This window comes from Acomys minous (assembly GCF_964271855.1).
Source record: "Acomys minous genome assembly, chromosome: 17".
Classification (NCBI taxonomy): Eukaryota; Metazoa; Chordata; class Mammalia; order Rodentia; family Muridae; genus Acomys; species Acomys minous.
This window is the reverse complement of record NC_140500.1, coordinates 21552977-21572337: the sequence shown is the minus strand read 5'-3', so window position 1 is coordinate 21572337 and position 19361 is coordinate 21552977. Positions and strand designations below refer to the sequence as shown.

Below are 19361 nucleotides of genomic sequence, written 5' to 3'. Positions count from 1 at the left end.
CACCAAGTCCAGCTTCTCCTTCTAGGATGTTTGCCCAGACTGCTCTTACAGAGACCTCCTATGCCAGCTAGCTACCTCCTCCCCTTGTGCCGTATGTAATAAATGCACTGAGGTTGTTGGATGGTTGGTGACAGTCCATTAGAGTGTACACACCCTACCTGACCCCTCATTTTCTGTTCTTGTGTTTGTGTATATTCTTTTTCCATTCCCTGGACACCTCAGTCAAGGTTCCAGGGCCAAGCTGCACCAGCAGTGCACCACTCAAGTGCCAGGATTTAAAAAAAAAAAGGTTCATTTACTTATTTATATTTTTTGGTTTTCTTTCTTTCCTTTTTTTTTTTTTTTTTAGATAGGAAAGTCAGTCGGATTTATTTATTTATTATGTATACAGCATTTCTGCCTGCATGTACACCTGCAGGCCAGAAGAGGGCATCAGATCACACGACAGATGGTTGTGAGCCACCATGTGGTTGTTAGGAATTGAACTCAGGACCTTTGGAAGAGCAGGTGGTGCTCTTAGCGACTGAGCCATCTCTCCAGCCCCGTTTTTTGGTTTTTGAGACAGGGTTTCTCTGTGTACCCTTGGCTGTCCTGTACTCACTTTGTAGACCAGGCTAGCCTTGAACTCACCTGCCTGCCTCTGCCTCTGCCTCTGCCTCCCAAGTGCTGAGATTAAAGGCGTGCTCCACCATGCCTTGCTCGGTTAATTTATTTTTATGTTTATGCGTATGAGTGTTTGCCTGAATGTACACCACAATACCTGCAGTGGCCACAAGAGGGGGTCGGAGTCCTTGGTCCTGAAGTTACAAATGGTTCTGAGCGATCATGTGAGCACTAGAACCAAACCTAGGTCCTCTGCAAGAACATCAGGTACTCTTTCCTGTTGCAGGATATTTGATTCCATTGTGAACCCAGAGATTGTGAACTGTGAAGCTCTTTGGCTTTTAGTTTTTTGGCTTTTCCTCCTGGGCTGTGAGCAGAGTGAGTGAGCTTTTTGGGCTTTTTCCTCTGAGATGTGAGCTGAGCAGGGAGGTGAGCTGGGTGCTTTCTCTGCTTCTGAGCTAACAGATTTTCACTCCAATACCTGGTTTCTGAATTTTAATTGGCTCATGGTGTGTATCTTAGTGTATACAAAAGCCTATGGAATCGGAGAAAATCTTTGTCAGTTATACTTCAGACAGGGGGGTTACTATTTAGAATATATAAGTAACTGTAAATATTAAACACACACATGCCCATCAGTAAGTGGGTCAATGAACTGAATAAACAGCTGTCAGGAGAGGGACACAGGGGAGGCCTGAGAGATAGCTTAGCACTTAAGAGCACGTATTCCTCCAGAGGACCCAGGTTTGATTCCCAGCGCCTGCACGTGGCTTGCAACCATTTGCATCTCCACATCCTGAGAAGTCTCTTCCAGCCTCTGCAGGCACCGGAGCACACAGACTTACATGCAGGCAAACGACCCATATAGAAGAAATACTTTCTTAAAAATGTATTCTCTCCTACAGTACATCCCACCTGCAGTTGCCACTACTTCCACTCCTCCTAGTTTCCCCTCCCGCCTTCCCTCTCCCCCAGGTCCACTCCTCCTCTGTTTCCCTTCAGAAAAGAGTAGGCCTCCCAGGGATGTCAACCGAACACTGTGGGAAAGACTGTAAGCTTTGTTACAGGTGAAAGCAATCTTGGCGGGCTTTACCCTTGGACACACCATGGATACCTTGAGATAGACTGGGTGGAGCCATTCTGGGCCTGGAATTCAGGAAGCAGACCTGGGGACTCCACCTGGACTATTGTTTTTCTCATCGACCCTCAATGGGAGAAGGGGACCGCCCTTCGCACGTGACACAGGCAGGCAGAGAGGAGTGAGCAGCAGCAGGGTCACACCAGGCTTGAGCGCACGTGGATCAGTGAACAGGCCGGACCAACACGCAGGCCAGAGACACCTAGGGACCCGTCCCATGGAACGGATACCGGAAGGTTCACTCTTTTTTCCCATTAACCTTTTTTCCCTCTTGTGTAAGCTAGTTGGGTTGTATAATAAAGTTTAATTGTTAAGAAACAGAGCCCACAGAACAGGAACATGGGCATGACAAGATGCAATAAGACGGGACACACCCCCTCATGTTAGGGTTGGGCGCGGTATTCCAGTAGGAGGAAAGGGGTCCCAGGAGCCGGCGAAAGAGTCAGAGACACCCCCCATTCCCACTGCTAGGAGTCTCACAAAACACACCAAGGTAACAGCCTTAACATACATGCAGAGGACCCAGCACAGATCCATGCAGCCCCCACGATTGCCGCTCTGTCTCTGTGAGCCCCAGGAGCCTGCTTATTTGACTCTGTGAGTCACGTCCTTGATGCCTCTGAATCCTACAATTCTTCCTCTCCCTCTTCCTCTGGGATCTCGGAGATCCAATGATGATCTATAATTTGGGGTCTCTTTCTGCCTAATGATCAGCTGTGGGTCTCAGCATCTGCTCCTATCAGCTGCCGGAGGAAGCCTTTCCGATGATGACTGGGCTAGGGGCACCACCTACCTGTGAGTGTGCCAGACTATCATTAGCAATCATTTCGTTGATTTTAAGAAATAGTTTTTTTAAACTTTTTTTTTTCATCTCATATGCACTGGTGTTTTGCCTGCATGTATATCTGTGCGAAGGTGTCAGATCAGCTGTGAGCCGCCATGTGGGTGCTGGGAATTGAACCTGGGTCCTCTGGAAGAGCAGCCAGTACTCTCAACTGCTAAGCCATCTCTCCAGCCTCAGAAATATCATTTTAAATAAAAAAAGAAGTATCACTGACCAATAAATATTTTTAAAGTATTCAAATGTCTAAGAGAAGTGCTTGTTCTAAACTCATGAGGACCTCAGTTCAAATGCCCAGCACCAACATAAAAAGGTAGGCATGATTGTGCAGGCTGGAGAGCTGGAGCTGGGGTGAAGCAGAGCTTGCTGGCCAGCCAGCCTAGATGAAATGGTGAGCTTCAGGTTCAGTGAGAGACCCTGTCTCAAGGCAATGAGGTGGAGATGAGTAAAGGAAGACTTCAACTGGCCTGCTTTGGCCTCCATGTGTGTGAGCATCGGCACCTGCAGACACGTGTATGTGTATGGTACACATATACAGATACAAACATATAGACATACATATACATACACATACAGACATACACATACACACACACATATGGGCACACACAGACACACACATATGGGAAAACACATACAGACATACACAGGTACACACATACAGACACATACATATAGGCACACACATACAGACACACACATATGGGCACACACATACAGGCATACACATATGGACACACACAGATAGGCACACACATATGGACACACACAGACAGGCACACACATATGGACACACACAGACAGGCACACACATATGGACACACACAGACAGGCACACACATATGGACACACACAGACAGGCACACACATATGGACACACACAGACAGGCACACACATATGGACACACACAGACAGGCACACACATATGGACACACACAGACAGGCACACACATATGGACACACACATACAGGCATACACATATGGACACACACAGACAGGCACACACATATGGACACACACAGACAGGCACACACATATAGACACACACATACAACGATGAGGTAAAGGTGCTTACTCCCGAGCTTGAATGAAGCACTGAGCTCCGTCCACAGAGCCTATGAGACTTCATCTCACCCCTGTCAAAATGGCTTTTACCTAGAAAGCAAATGGCAGCAAATGTTGGCAATAATGTGGGGAAAGAGAAAGCCTTATCCACTGCTGGTAGGAACATAAACTGGAGTGGCCACTGTATGAATCAATGTGGCGGCTTCTCAAAGCAATGAAGCTAGAACTACCGCGTGGTCCAGCTATGCCGTCTTGGGCACAAACCCAAAGGGTCCTGCATCCTGCTACAGAGACACTTGCTCATTCATGCTTACTGCTGCTCTTCTCACAACGTCGAGAAAGTGGACTCAGCCCAGATGTCTGTCAGATGAATGGACCGTGAGAATGCCGTACATATAAACAACGGCATTTTATTCTGGCACAAAGGAAAATGAAAGTATGGAGTTTGCAGGGTAATCATGGCAACTGGAGAATATATATTAATTGCGATAAAATCTGGCTCAGAAGGATAGACACAGCATGTTCTCTCTCAGATGGGGATTCTAGCTGCTAATTGTTAAATAAATGCATGTAGTGGGAGTAAATGTGGGTATATGCTAGGAAACCAGAAAAGGCCCATAAAACATTAAAAAAAAGGGGGGGGGGAGGCTTTAAGTGAGGGGGAGGAGAGAATAATAGGACAGATGAGACATGAAAGTAGAAGGGTGCAGAGGGGCCAAGCAGGGGCAGGAAGACGAAAGGAGAATAAATCACATCACCATGAAGCACATGGGAATATACCACAAAGAAACCGAGACAGGGTCTCTCTGTGTAGCCTTGGTTGGTCTGGACTCTCTTTGTAGACCAGGCTGGCTTCGAACTCCCAGAGATCCACCTGCCATTGCCTCTCGAGTGCTGGGATTAAAGGCGTGCGCCACCAGGCCTGGTCCCGAAATCTGCCATTTCATAAAATGATTTTTACAAAGAATGCGAATCCAGAGTGGGGAGTGGTGGCTCTTGCCTGTAATCCCAGAGCATGTGAGGCAGAAGCAAGAAGATGGTTGCAAATTTGAGACCAGTCTGGTCTTTACAGGAAGTTCCAGGCTAGGCAGGGCTCTAGAGAGAGATTCTATCTCAGAAACAACAGATAATGAATTACAAATGTAAACCCAATAGATGTGAGTTTGTAGGAAAGAAAGAGAAAGAGGGGAGAGAAGTGGAGGAGCCGGCGAGTAGAGGCCATCTTCTGAGAAAGCCCTCCCATGATGGGAAGCAGGGAAAGGCAGCCAAAGAGGATTTGTCTTTTTTTTTTTTTTTTGGTCTTTTGAGACAGGTTTTCTCTGTGTAGCCTTGGCTGTCCTGGACTCGCTCTGTAGACCAAGCTGGCCTCAAACTCACAGCGATCCGCCTGCCTCAGCCTCCCGACTGCTGGGATTAAAGGCATGCGCCACCACGCCCAGCGAGGATTTGTCTTAAGGAAGTTCACCGTGCTTGCACACCGCCAGCAACAACCAAGTAGAGAAGAAGAGAGGAAGGCTTCGGGACAGGGAGGGCCAGTTGCTGCAATGACAACTCTGGGTGGTGACAGGGTCCATCAAAAGAGCAGTGGTGAGATTGATTACTGGCGTCTGCTTCCCAGGCGTGGTGGCACACACCTTAAATCCCAGCACTCCGGAGGCAGAGGCAGGTGGGTCTCTGTGAGTTCGAGGTCAGCCTGGTCTACAAAGTTTGAGTCCAGGATAGCCAGGGCTACATGGAGAAACCCTGTCTTGAAGAGAGAGAGAGAGAGAGAGAGAGAGAGAGAGAGAGAGAGAGTAAGGGCACCTGCCACCAAGCCTTATGACCTGAGTTCGATCCCTGGGACCCATGTGATGGAAAGAGAGATATCACTTCTGTAAAATGTCCCCTGACCTTCACACGTGCACAGGGGTAGGGGAGTGGGGCACAAGGACACATACATAATTGTTTTTAAAGGAGATCATGGAAATTTGCCTGGCTGTGGTGATGCATTCCTATAACAGCAGCACTCAGGGTGCTGGGGTAGGAGAATTGCAAGTTCAATGCCAGCCTGGGTTACAAACAAAAGGGACAGAAATTCACTCAGACAAATCCTGGGAACATTATCTGAGTGCAGCAATAGTAACAGAGCCTTGCACATGCTACGCACGTGTTCCACCAGTGACTCACACCCCGAGCCTATCACGTGATGGCTCACTCTCTCCCTTACTAAACTGTAAGCACAAAGATTGTAGTGACTTTGTTCTTGATCTTTGCTGTATGCCCTGGCACAGCGCCCCACCCAGCTTGTAGTTAATATTCAAAAGATATTTGCTGATGTATGGGTGTGGTGCTACATTTCTGAAATCCCCAGCACTTAAGGGAATGGAGACAGAAGGTCAGGAGTTCAAGGTTACCCTTAGCTACATAGTGAATTCAAGGTCAGGATAGACCATATGATACTTTACCTAACATAAACACACATTTGTTGAAAGGAATAAAAAAAAATACTAAAAATAACTGATCACATTGCAAAGCTTCGTGTACAAGGCATTATTTTACTGAATTAAAAAATTCATTTGATAAATGTGGTCCCTACTGGGTTATAATGAGCCCACTAGAGCATATCCTGGGCTCCCAGGAAGCCTAGGAGATGGCAGTTGTGCAAGCTCCCTTACATGGCCCTATAGCCAAACTCTTTATCTGTGGTGCACTGTCTTTCTCTTGCCGCTGGGCGACCCTGGGAGGGTATCACACTGACTCACTGCTGTTTTGACTTGGAATGAAAGGCTGTCAGGGACAGGCAAGGAGAGTAACTGCTGCAGATGCTGGTCTTAGCAGCGGGCTTCCCTCCTAGAGGCGGAAGCGCCCGAGTAATGACAGTGCTGAGGACAGAGGGGGGGGGGGAGGGATGGCCAGGAGGGGTGCGCATGAGGGCAGAGACTCAACCCCCCCACCCCGCAGAGTCCAGGCGGACGGAAAGGAAGAGCAATGGAAGGCAGTTAGAGTGGGCAGGGATCGCTCCCAGACCATGTTCACCAAGCAGTGAGGATGGAGCGACAGAGCACGGCAGTCAGGGCGTAGATGAAGACGGCCAGGGAGATGTTTGCTCTCCGTGTTCGTGGGAAGACAATAAATGGCAAACAAATAGAAAACCCTGCCGGAAAGCGATGGCTCGGAAAAGATGATGAAACATGGATGAAGTGGAGGACCCCTTTGGGTTTTGGGCTGAGAGCAGAATGTGAAGAGCCAGCGAGGCAAAACTAGAGATAGTAAAGAAAGCATTGGCGGGAAGGACGGGACGTCCCACATGGCAGAAGCACTGTGTGTGACGGCAGCACAGGCTGCGGGCCTTTACGTTGTGTGCGCGCGCACATGTTCACACGTGGTGGGCGGTCGGCGGACGGCTTTGTAGGGGTCGATTCTCTTCTTCTCCCCTATAGGTCCTGAGCATCACACGCAGGCTGCCAGGCTTGCTTACCTGCTGAGCCATCTCACCAGGCCATGAATGATTTAAAAGGGGAAGATCAGGAAATGACTTAAATTCTTAAAACATTAGCGGTAGCTGTAGAGTATTTTGTAAGAGATGAGACCAGAAACGAAGGGGCATCGAAGAAGCTACAGTAATTGCAGATATGAAATGACAGCTTGGACCAGGACTCTAACAATAAAGATGAAGATGCTGGACAGTAGTCACTCAAAGTGTAGGCTGGAGCACCTGCTGGTGATACAGACACAGGGAAGGACCCAGAAGTCAAAACATTTTTTTTTTCTAGCTTGAACAACAAGGAGCTGTCATGTCCCGGGATGAAGGGCTGTGGACAGAAAGGGACTGGGGGGGGGGGGGGGCGGGGATAGCTCAGCATGTCTGTTTGAGTCACATTAGGTTTGCATGGGTATTAGACATGGGAGTGGATATGTCAGGTGGGCGGTTGGACAAATGAGTCTGGCACTATGGAAATAAATTTAGGGCTCACTGACATTTACAGAGTATTTAAGCCCTGGGACTAGATGAGATCACTGGACAAAGAATGTGGAGAGAAAAGAAGGCCAAGGACTAAGCCCTAGGAGGCTCCAACACTTAGAGGTCAGAGACTGAGGAAGACTAACAAAGAACAGGCGGGGAGGCTGGAGGGAAACCAGGAGAGGGTGGGGTTCCTAGGAGTTTGTGATGCAGGTTGGTGTGGGGGGGGAGGTTAATACAGGGAAAAGGATTAGATATGAGTAGATAGAGTCAGGGGAATTTTTTTTTTTTTTTAAGATTTATTTAGTGTGTATGTGTCACACTGCTGGTTCAGATGACAACTTGAAGGAGACAGTTCTTCCCTTCCACCATGTGCATCCTGGGGATTAAATTCAGGTAGTCAGGTTGGTGGCAAGCAGCACCTTTGTCCCCTGAGCCATCTCCATGAGCCCAGGTCAGGGGAGTTTTTTTTTTTTTTTTTTAAAGAGATTAGGAAGACTGAATCTAAGTGAGATTGGTGTGGCCATTTGTGAAAGCTTCTAGAAGGAATAGCAGGTGCAAAGCCCCGAGGCAGGGTCCTTTTGCCTCCTTCTAGGTGCACACTGTGGCTGAGACAGAGATAACCTTAGGAAGGAAAACACCTAGATACTTAGAGGCAGGAACCTCGCAGGGCCTCCGTGAACCACAGTAAACGGTTTGGATATTTCGGTTCTTGGAAAAGCTAAGTACAGCAACTGGGTCTTGAATCATTTAAGGACTGTTGGTGTTGCTTCAGAGAGAATGGAAGGTACAGCAGGGCCACGGGGAAACAGGGGGTTAATCTGCTGGGCCACTCTAATCTGTGTAGGCAGTCTTCTCTTGCACCCCTCCCTGGTCTTTTCACCCATGGTCTTGAACTCTCGTCCCTTCCTACTCTGGCCAGAGTTAGGGACTCAGATGTATGGGTGTCTTAGAATCTCAGAACTGCTTGGTGGTCAGAAATCAAGGGGTCTGTGGAGCTGGGCTTAGGTGGAGGAGGGAATGTGCCATCACAACCCGAAGGACTGGAGGTCGTGGGACCCATCCTTGGTCCCCTCCCGAACCTTGCACCTGGGACAAAAGCTGGGATCACATTGTGGTAAACGGAGGGTTAAATCGTGCGTGGTTTATAGACGTGAGAAGGAGAGGCGGAGACCAAGTGGTCCTAGTCCTCCACCGAACCCAGCCGAGCCCAGCCGAGCCCAGCCGAAGCGAGCATCTCCCGCCGCCGCCGCTGCCGCTGCTGCTGCCGCCGCCCCGCGCCCCGGGCGCCCGCCCCCCTCCGGCTCCAGCGCCTCGCTGCCAGCCAAACCTCCCGACCATGCCCGGCGCCCCACCCGCTTCTGCGACCCCCCAGCTCCGCTCAGCTAGGAGCGTCTGCAGTCCTCGCGCCGCCACACCAGACATGCAGGTGAGCGGGTGGGGGGGGGGCACGGGACCCAAAACCCCTATCCGGAGGGAGCAGGCTCTGCCCTCCCCAGAGCCAGCTCCGCGCCCTTCGCTTCTCGCCCCTCCTGGCGCGGTCCCTCGCCCGACTCCAGCCGCCTAGAGCGCATTTCCACCGTGCCCTCCATCCCTCCGCTGTCCTGACTACATCCTACCCTCTTGGTGCAGCAGTCTACGTCTCCGTGGCTGCCTCCATCCCGCCTTTAGCTCATCCTGCAGCTTCGGGCATCCTCCTGCCTCCGGTCCCCTTTTCGCTTTGGGTGCTCCCCTGGCTGATCTTTTCCTCCTTTTCCCTGTTTGCGCCGCTTTCCAGCCCTGTCCAGGGAGCGCAGGCCTGTGGGGTTAGCGAGATTGGGGGGGGGGGGCTCTTCTAGGGATGGGGCCCGGTTCCCCCACCCCACCCCCAGTTCGTCTTCTGCGCACAACAGGTCGGTGAGGAGCTCGGAGGGGTGGGGTGGCGCGCCAGCTTGGGGACTGCGGACTTCCTGGAGGGGGTGTCAGAAGGGTACCGGGTGTGTGTAAAGGGGCTGTAGTTGACGTTGGGGAGGGGGCGGGTCCGGTGTAGCAGACGAGGGCTCAGGTGGGTCCTGGAGTAGCAGGCCACTGGTGTCTCTGAGCCGTTATCCGCTCCACTGGTTCGGCTACCATTTCTTTCCTCCCATCTCTAACCTCCTCCCACCAAGCCCCCAGGCCTAGCTCTTTCCTTTCCCTTCTCTTCCACCTGGCCTCCAGCTCAGTCCCCGTGTCTCTTTAAATTTCAAGAAACAATTCCTAACTCCTCCATCTTTGCTGTGCCGTTTTGGTTTTTGTTTTCCCTGTCCCTGTCTCTGTCCCCCTTTTTCCTGTCCCTTTTCTGGTTTTTTTGCCTTCGACATCAGGTTCTTTTCTATCACAATGACTTTCTCTCTTCGTCTCTGATCCCCAGCCTTCCTTTCCCCTTCCACACTCCCTTTGCTTCTGTGCTGGCCAGACCCTTCCATCCTTCCTCCCGCCCGCCCAGCCTCTCACTTTCCCCTCCCTGCCCTAGTCTCCCCTCAGCGGCCTCTGAGATTCTTCTGAGGCCCCTCTTCCCCTCTTCACGCCTCCCTTCCCAGCTGCTGTTATCTTTCTTCTCACTCTAGACCAACCTTTTTCTTCTTAGCCCTTCACCTCTCACACCTAGGCCCACCATCCCTTCCCCGGTTTGTTCCCTGGGAGTATTCAACATGCCGATATAGACCAAGAATCCGGGAGACACAGGCTGTCACATGCGCCTTCTCTCTGGAGCTCCTAGCCCCTTGGGATTCACCACCCTCAGCTTGGAGACTGTGCACTTCCTTTCAGAACCAACCATCTAGGCTCTCCTAAGACTTTACCCAGAAGAGCCACAGTTGAGGGGGCGGCTTCCTTTGAGCTCCGCCTTCTTTCAGAATGCACCTATGCCTTTGAATGCTTAAACATCAAGAGCAAAACCCATGTTCCTTAGCTTTTCTCCCACTTACTGTTTCCTCCCATTTTGTCTGAAAAGGCAGCTAGCTTCTAGGCTTCACTGCAAGGGAAGAAGTGCCTGGCACCACAAGAGGTTGAGGGGCTTCTTGCATTAGCATCCCCGCCCCAACACTCACTAAGATTGACTTCCCTTCCCTCCCCCACTCTCAAACTCCCTCCCTAGCGGTAGGTGCTCAGGGAATCACAAGGTTCTTGGCTCTAAATTAAGATCCAAGAAGCCTGGAGCTGTGGGCAGAGGAAGCGAGAAGGAAGGAAGCCGGGGAGGCAGGAGTAGACAGACACCGGGGCCAGGAGGTAACAGGGACCCCATCTGGGATGTTGTAGGTGGGGCTGGGGGGCTAGTTTAGGGAGTTTTCCCCTAAAAGGATGCTAAGAAGCAGTGGATGCTGGGAAGCAGCAGCCTGGCTGGTAACTGTGCCGCTTGGGGTGGGGCAGGAAGGGGCAGAATTGGTGGCCGGGGGAGCTGGGGGAGTCTACAGGGCAGGTTAGGATGTGACACCCTCATTTTTCCTCCAGTAAAGGCCAAAAATCTGGGTCAAGGCTGAGGAAGACCTCAAACACGGAGTGCAGAATGTGGTAAGTTTGGCCCAGCAGGGGGAGCTTAGAGACCACTTTCTCTGGGGGATTTGGGCCCTTTTCCTGCCTAGGCCAACTCAGGGCCTCTTCAGGACTGGCCCCCTAGGAACACACCTGCTTAGCAGAGAAACCTGGAGGGAGGTACCCAAGATTTCTGGAGTGAACCTACCCTTCTCGTACATGGGGTGCATAGTGGACCAGGACTCACCTGCTTTTTTCTTCCTTCCTATAGGCCTGCTCTACTGCTGTCCCAACTCCTCCCTCTCTGGCCACTGCTGTTGCTACCCCTCCCACCGCCTGCTCAGGGCTCCTCCCCTCGAGCCCCACCAGCCCCAGCCCGTCCCCCCTGCGTCCGGGGCGGCCCCTCAGCCCCTCGCCACGTGTGCGTTTGGGAGCGGGCGCCTCCACCAAGCCGATCCCCACGGGTCCCGAGATCACGTCGGCAAGTTCTGCCAGGCACTGCACCTCCTGCCACCCCATCAGGCTTTGAGGAGGGGCCTCCCTCATCTCAGTATCCTTGGGCTATTGTGTGGGGTCCCACAGTATCTCGGGAGGACGGAGGGGACCCGAACTCTGTCAATCCTGGATTTCTGCCCCTGGACTATGGTTTTGCAGCCCCACATGGGCTGGCTACCCCCCATCCCAACTCAGACCCCATGCGCGGTGACGGAGATGGGCTCATCCTTGGGGAAACACCTGCTACCTTGAGGCCCTTCCTGTTCGGAGGGCGTGGAGAAGGTGAGTGAGCAAGGCTGCTGGGGATGTGAGGGGTAGGGAGGGTGGCTGAAGACGATGAAGTTGAGGCCGTAGCTGGGAGTGTCTTCAGCAAACATGCCGGCTCCTAGGCTGGCAAGGATGCAGCGGTGGAACTGCCATCTGCACGCTGGAAGAGTTCAGGTCCACCGCTGAAGACAGATGTTTAAACACTTGGGGATGAGTCAACGTAATAAACACCCTAAAAGAAGCACGCACAGCAACATGTTTTTAGGAAAACAGAGAAGTGAGAGACTGTTTCACCCTGGGGCTCAGGACAGATCAAACAACTGACATGGGAGCGAGATCTTAAAAACAGAATGAAGCCGGGCGGTGGTGGCGCACGCCTTTAATCCCAGCACTCGGGAGGCAGAGGCAGGCGGGTCTCTGTGAGTTCGAGGCCAGGCTGGTCTACAAAGTGAGTCCAGGACAGCCAAGGCTACACAGAGAAACCGTGTCTCAAAAAACAAAAACCAACCAAACAAACAAACAAACAAAAAACCCAAACAAAAAACCAAACCAAACAACAAAACAACCCCACCCCCCAAAACCAGAATATGATACTTGAGGCAGAGGGATGCCATGGAGGAGAGGCACTACCAGGACCATGTTAGCACATACTGTGCTGGACGTAGCTTAGGGATGGTCAGGGAAGACCATCTGATGCCTCTAAACAGGAGGATAGCTCTCTCTGACCTTGGAGCCCCGTCCTCATGACAGGTTTGGTACATGTGATGTGTGGGAAAGTAGAAGAGGCGACAGCCCGGGAGAAAACTGAAGAGGGACAGCCCCGAGCCGTAGACAGGCGAGGTGGATTCCCGCAGCGGTGCTCAGCCGCGCCCCGCTTTGCCTCAGGCTCCCCAACCCTTGTCTTCCCCCTTCAACAGGCGTGGACCCTCAGCTGTACGTCACGATTACCATATCCATCATCATCGTTCTTGTGGCGACCGGCATCATCTTCAAGTTCTGGTAGGCTGGGGGAGACGGCTGGACCCAGGGCGAGACAAGGGCACATGTCGCTCACTGGAGTAGGGAATCAGGGAGGAAGGGAAGAGCTCGAGGAAAGCCTGGAGTGGAGGAGGGCTGAAAGAAACCAGAGCAGGTTCCTCCAGAAAAACACAAGGGTGGTGAGAGGCAAGGGGGATTGTTTTATTTATACTGGAGGATTTGGCGGGCAGCTCTCCAAGGCAGGGAGAGCTGAACCAGGCTGCAGAACCCTTTCTTGGAGCTTTCTTTGTACACATTTAATAGAGGGTCACACAGTCCTTCACACTTTACTGAGAGAACCATTTAGACTCAGGTGCCCAGCTCATTAGCTGACTTTGAACTTGAACTCTAAATCTGCCAGGTACCTGCGGAGGAGGAAAATGGCTCCCCTGGACATCAGGGTGGCAAGGGGCACTTTTAAGGGGCTTTGTATCGTTGGAGAGGAGGCATTCAGCTTGTGGCTCTCCAAAGATGGGTGAGAGGGAAGCAGAAGGAATAGTCTGACGGGTGCATGGTCTCAGAAGCCAGTTTCTTTGCTGTGGAGAAGTTGGAGGTGTCAGGGAGGGAGAAGCTGGGTTGACCAGTGATGCTGGCCTAAGACAGAGGGTGCTCAAGTGTGTGAGAGAGAGGACCTCTTTCCTTCTGATGCACTAGCTGGGACCGTAGCCAGAAGCGACGCAGGCCCTCAGGGCAGCAAGGTGCCCTGAGGCAGGAGGAGAGCCAGCAACCACTGACAGACCTGTCCCCTGCTGGAGTCACTGTGCTGGGGGCCTTTGGGGACTCGCCTACCCCGACCCCTGACCATGAGGAACCCCGAGGGGGACCCCGGCCTGGGATGCCCCAGCCTAAGGGGGCTCCAGCCTTCCAGTTGAACCGGTGAGGGCAGGGACCAATGGGATGGGAGGGTGGGAGGGAAGGCAACTTAGGTCTCCAGACCTTCAGCAGGTCTTTCCTGGGTGGGTGGTCTTCCCCACTGTACTCCATGACTCAGCGTCCTGACGTGGTTTCCCGGCCTCGCAAGGGGGCTGGTCAGATCTTCTTCAGGGGGAAGGGGGCTCTCTGCTCCGCCCCAGGCTCTATGTCCCGTTCTCCCACCCCCCTTTAATCCCAGCTCTGCCCTCTTAACCCTGAGTACCCTTTGTCTTGGGCTTCTCCTTCAGCTAAAGCCTAGTCCTTCGTTCCTGACTGTGCATTTTCCCCTCTTCCTCTCAGGATTCCCCTGGTGAATCTGTGATGCCCCCACCCCCATGTTGGGGTGCTGCCAAGCAGGAGGCCAAGTGGCCGGTATAGCCACCATCCACTGAGGGTGGGGCAGCCGTGGCGAGTTGGGGCCATGGTGGGGAGGCTCCTAGCTCCTGCCCTTGCACACCACCTGCCACACTCACTAATCCCATGGGCAAGCCCAACTGTTTGCCCTCCAGTGTTTGGGGGTCTCCCATTCCCACCCTTGCACATTCACATGAAAGCCTTGCACACTCACCTCCACCCTCACAGGCCATAGCACAGCCATGCTCTCTCCATGCTGCTCGTGTCCCCATCCATGTCTGCTCAGCTGGCTCCTAGCGCTCTCCCTCTTGTTGCACCTGTCCTGCCCCCTTGACATTCTCTGTGCCCATCTCAGACTCGGGGTGTGCACTGCTGGCCCCCCTCCTCCCCGTATGTGGCATAGTGTGACCGCTCTGCCTCATCAACACCCACTGGTCTAGTTTCTGTGGCCCTTGCATGCTGCCCTAGAGGTGGGTGGGAGGTGAGCTAAGGGCTCCTTGTGTTGTCATCTGTCACGGCCTCATCTTCTTCTGTCTTATGTTTCACTGTCCTTCCATCCAGTTCCAAGGCTGCTGGCATTACTGAGGGCTCCCCAACAGGAATGGGGAGAGTGAGGCCCAACTGTTAAATTCTGTCATCTGAAGTATGGTATGGGTTTGGGGGAATCAGCCGCTGCACTACACCCCAGTCCTCTTGTCTTGTCTGTCCTGGCTGTCTCTGTGTGTGTGTGTGTGTGTCTAAGGAATTCAGAGCCCCCTGAACAGGTTCTCCACGCCCCACCCTCCCCTAAGACCTCCCTAAAATGTACCTAGGTTGCCAGGGACTGAAGCCAGCTGGTTCAAGGCCATTGCGAGCTCCGCCTCAACATCCACCCTTCTCTTCCTCCGTCCTTTCATGTCCTCTTTCCCCCTCTCCTGCCTCTCACCCTTTTCCTCTCCTCAGGTTCCTCCCTCTTTCTTGTTGGCCTTTCCACTGCCCTCTTCCTCCTCCCTGGCTCCTATGCTGTGATATATATTTTTGTATTATCTCTTTCTTCTTGTGGTGATAATCTTGTGGGATGTAAGTTTCAAAATTTTCAAATAAAGCCTTTGCAAGATAATTGAGCTCCCTGTTTTGGCTTTTAACCCCTCTCCCTACACACACACACACACACACACACACACACACACACACACACACACACACGAGGAGGATGGGCAGGATGGAGAATGGGAAAGAAAGGGGAGATGGGGAACTTCTTCTGACTAGACTGTCCCCTGGCATCCCCTACCTGCAGCTGGAGACTGATGGATGCCTTAACTTACGACAGGATGAAAGAAGGGGCAGAGCCCTGCAGGAGAGGAACTAGAATCTCAAGTAAAGCTTGCTTGTTCTGTACTAGTGAGGCTCAGGAGAGACCAAGAGAAAAGACAGAGAAGAGGCGGGGGGCGGGGGGCATTTCTTAGGATGGGCAATGGGTCAAGCCAGAAAAAGCAGCTGATTGATTGGAGCCAGGGTCTCTCACCCTGTGGTCCAGTTTGGCTGATAGTAGGATCCTCCCACCTTAGCCTCCTCAGTGCATGAGTCACCACACTGAGCATGACAGCTAAGGCAGAGGATAAAGGGTCAAAAGGAGAAAAAGCAAACAAAAAAGGATGAGTGAGCCACAGCGGAGGGGGTACTCTACTTGGTTTATTCTCATCCTTGCTCCTTAACATGCCCCCACCCACAACTGCCCGCCAAAAGCTGGGCTGCACCAGAAGCCCGTGGTTAGCTCATTAGCTTTTCCCACTTGCTAGGGTGTGGGGGTGGAACCAGGGGTGTGTTTGGGAGGGAACGTCACCTCTAAGGTCCCAATTCTAGGTTTGGCTCTTTAACAGCCCTAGTAAAGCCCACACATCATTTTCTCAGCTGTTGCTAGGCTCTGTTGCTGTGGTAACCACCTAGGTCTTGTATCTGGTACCCCCTAGCCCCCTCTGTGCTTTACCTGCTCTCTGGAAACGGGTAGCCCCAGGGAAGTAGGAGACAATACAGTATCCAAGAGGGCAGTGTGGGCTGCCTAGGATGTATCTGCCTCCATGCTATAAATAGGAATGAACGTGTGTGTGTGTGTGTGTGTGTGTGTGTGTGTGTTGATAGGTGTGTTTCAGAGGCTGGGGAACTGTCCTGTATATTGAGGGAAGTGTAGCTGAGCCCCTAAAGCACATGATGATGAGTGTGGGGAGGAAGGAATATATATCTAAGGACAAGAGCAGTGCACAGGACAGACTGTTCCAGAGGAAAGCAGCATTGGGCCACAGAGTACCGAACCCCAGCAGAGGGATGTGCAGGGCTGCAGTCCTTGCCAGAGGAGGGAATGAGAGCACACTGGGTACATCAGGGCAAGGGTGTTTGGAGAGCTCCCTGGGCTCTCACCTTCAACAACTCTCCCTTTAGCGGGACAGTGTGACCCCGAAGCTCATCCATATGCAAGAGGCACACGAGAAGTCCCCTAATGAACAAGGAATTAATTGCTGTCTGATTAGACTGCAGTACTCCTAAATTTAAATACATTAAACACACTAGTGAGACACTGGAAATCTCCCCTGTCCCCTTTTCCCTATGCCCTCTTCCCCTGGAAAGGCAGGTGGACAGGAAGATGGGAGGAAAGTGACAATCTGGACATCTGGACTGCCTAGAGGAATTATGCCAGGCTGGGTCAGTGTCTTGCCAACCATGACAACTCATGGGCCCCAGGGAACAGACCTTAATTTTCCTCTTTCCTAAAACTCAACAGTGACTTGGGGCTTCAGGTAATAGAGTTATAGAGGAGAAACAACAACAACAACAACAACAAACAAACAAACAAGGACCAAGCTGCTCTCTTGAGGACTGAGCATCTCGGAGACCACAAGTCACAAGCCTGACTGGAGGAAATCATCTGCCATCAGCAAACCCTCTTTGTTGAGGGAGCACATCAAATGACTCAGGCAAGGTCCTCCTAGGTTCATTTCTGGAATGCCTACCGTCGTGGCAGACCCAAAGTAGGGGATGGGGAAGCCCCAGGAGGAGTGATCTCCTAGCAGAACTCAGAGTGTGGAAGTGATTCAAGATGGAAACTGTGCCAGCTGGAGAGCCCCAGGCTAAAATTAACAGCCCTCCGCCCCACCATGCCCCCCACATTCACTGCTCTAAAGCTTTGCTCTGGGACTTAGAAGGTGCTTCTTACAGCAAAGGCAGGAGGTGGGCTGCCAGAGGCCCCGGTTCAGGTGGGGACTGATGGATGTACATGGGCGGAGGCAGAGCTGGCGGACTGTGGGGAATTACTATCTTTCTCCCGTATTTCGTTCCTCCGCCTCCTCCCTTCTTTCGCCTTCTTCTCTCTGGAAGGCAGTCTCTCTAATCCGGGCTCTTCATCCTTGAATGCTGGGATTACAGGTACATGATAACTGGATTTCCCACTGAAATCAACACAGACTCAGTGCTGGGCTCAGAAATGTACTTGAGAGAGGAGAGAGAGACAGACAGACAGACAGACACACAGACGGACGGACGGACAGACTGACTGACTGACTTTGCATAGTGGCTTATGGCTCTAATTCCAGTGTTTTGGAGACAGAGATAAGAGGAAGAGGAGCTCAAGGCTATTTTAGCTCTATGCTAAGTCTGAGCTTAGTCTGGGCTCTGTGACACTACCTCAAAATACCAAAAACCAAACCAAACCAAACAAACCAGTGCATGGGTGACAGATGAGTCTGTAAAAATGCTTTCCCCATAAGTATGGAGATCTGACCCCCAGCACCCACATAAAAACACTGGTCATGATGGCTCACATTTGTAATTTCAGCACTGCCCAGCTGAATTGGTGAGCTTTATGTTCAGTTCCAGACCCCTTCTCAAAACAAAACAAAACAAACAAACAAAACAAAAACCCACAGGAATTAAGGAAGGCATCTGATGTGTATAGCTTCCTCATACACACAAAAATTAAAACAAATAAAAGGTGTGGTGGCTCATGCCTATAGTCCAGCACTGAGAAGGAAGACTGAGGCAGTAGGATTGGGAGTTCAAAGCTATCCTAGCAAGTCTGTGGCCAGCCTGGGCTACAAGAGATTCTGTCTCAAAAAGTAGACAAGGCTGGCTGGTCAACCTAATCTACACAGTGAATCCCCGGCTAGCTAGCCAACAAATATACCTTTTGCTATTCCATACTGTGACTTTGAGGGGAAAGTCACTTAGACAGTCCCACTTCAATTATCTATAGAATAAGATCATAATTCTTTGTTAGAGTAATTTTGCTTTCTCGCTAAGGGGACTCAACTTTGCATTAGCCAAAACAGACCTGATGATTCTAGCCAGATGATGTTGTGCAGCCTCGTGGTTAAATATATTTACTAAATACATAAATACATACATAAACAAACAACCACTATTTTAAATACTAAACATTCTTTCCAGGTTTGGTACGGAGGTGGATTTCTGGTCACCACATCTTTTAAGCACACCAGCCACTCGAAGTAGAAGAAGCTGGCACAGGAGACCCAACAGGCACTTGCAGAACAAAGGATATTACTTACATGTATAGTCTTTAGAGAGTGGGGGGGGGGTGGTGTCTTGGGCTGTTAAAGGCTAGGCTCACAACCAAAAATATGAAAGTAGGGGGTCTCGGAGCCTCGCAGCTCAGTGAAGGTGGCAGACGGGATAGAGCAGGCACTTAGGGAGTTAGTTCCATTGTCCCATCCTACCTTGGGGTTGTTAACATGCCAGCAGGTTAGCAGCATAGGGAAGGTACAAGATAGGACAGAGGAAGCTGAGCTCCTCTATGGGACAGCATCTGTGACTCTACACATCTATTATTTCCGTCTCTACGGTGGACAGTTTCTTCCTTGACAATCTTACTAGGGATTCAGATATACAAATTCATTATAACTAACAGTAAAAGCTATAGACTTAGGAGGTTCAAAATCCCATCACCTAGGAGGCAGAGGAAAGTAGATCAAGGATTCAAGGCCAGTTTTAATTATACCTATGTAAGAACCTGTCCCAGCTGGGCGTGGTGGCCCATGCCTTTCATCCCAGCACTCAGGAGGCGGATTGCTGTGAGTTCAAGGCCAGCCTAGTCTACAAAGCAAGTCCAGGACAGCCAAGATAACATAGAGAAACCCTGTCTCAAAACCAAAACCAAAACTCCTGGGCAGTGGTGGCGTACATCTATTTTCCCACCCACGTCTTGGGAGGTAGAGGCAGATGGATCTCTGGGTTTAAGGCCAGCCTGATCTA

General features: G+C 51.4%; 1 protein-coding gene and 1 long non-coding RNA gene across 6 annotated transcripts in view; one reads left to right on the top strand and one right to left on the bottom strand.

Moving 5' to 3' along the window:
- Positions 1 to 366: 366 nt before the first annotated feature.
- Positions 367 to 19361, bottom strand: part of LOC311587869 — a 135284-nt gene continuing 116289 nt past the window's right edge. For both annotated transcript variants that reach the window (XR_014775988.1, XR_014775989.1), the window contains one exon: positions 367 to 400. This is a non-coding gene — a long non-coding RNA (uncharacterized lncRNA). The remainder of the gene's footprint in view (positions 401 to 19361) is intronic.
- On the top strand, positions 8784 to 15222 carry PIANP (PILR alpha associated neural protein). 4 transcript variants are annotated; one of them, XM_084765157.1, is made up of 7 exons: positions 8784 to 9018; positions 10750 to 10835; positions 11058 to 11117; positions 11350 to 11855; positions 12758 to 12839; positions 13512 to 13733; positions 14070 to 15222. In XM_084765157.1, the coding sequence occupies exons 3-7, from the start codon at positions 11113 to 11115 to the stop codon at positions 14089 to 14091; spliced, it is 837 nt and encodes a 278-aa protein (XP_084621283.1). In that variant the 5' UTR covers positions 8784 to 9018; positions 10750 to 10835; positions 11058 to 11112; the 3' UTR covers positions 14092 to 15222. The 4 variants fall into 4 exon arrangements, with proteins under 4 accessions (XP_084621283.1, XP_084621281.1, XP_084621282.1 ...); XM_084765156.1 differs by lacking the exon at positions 8784 to 9018 and adding an exon at positions 10561 to 10614; XM_084765155.1 differs by lacking the exon at positions 10750 to 10835.

What these genes read in the sequence shown, in the direction of transcription:
- PIANP (XM_084765155.1), top strand. An exon ending in GTTCGGAGGGCGTGGAGAAG is followed by an intron (nt 11,856 to 12,757) that starts GTGAGTGAGCAA and finishes CCCCTTCAACAG; the next exon opens with GCGTGGACCCTCAGCTGTAC. An exon ending in CCAGCCTTCCAGTTGAACCG is followed by an intron (nt 13,734 to 14,069) that starts GTGAGGGCAGGG and finishes TCTTCCTCTCAG; the next exon opens with GATTCCCCTGGTGAATCTGT.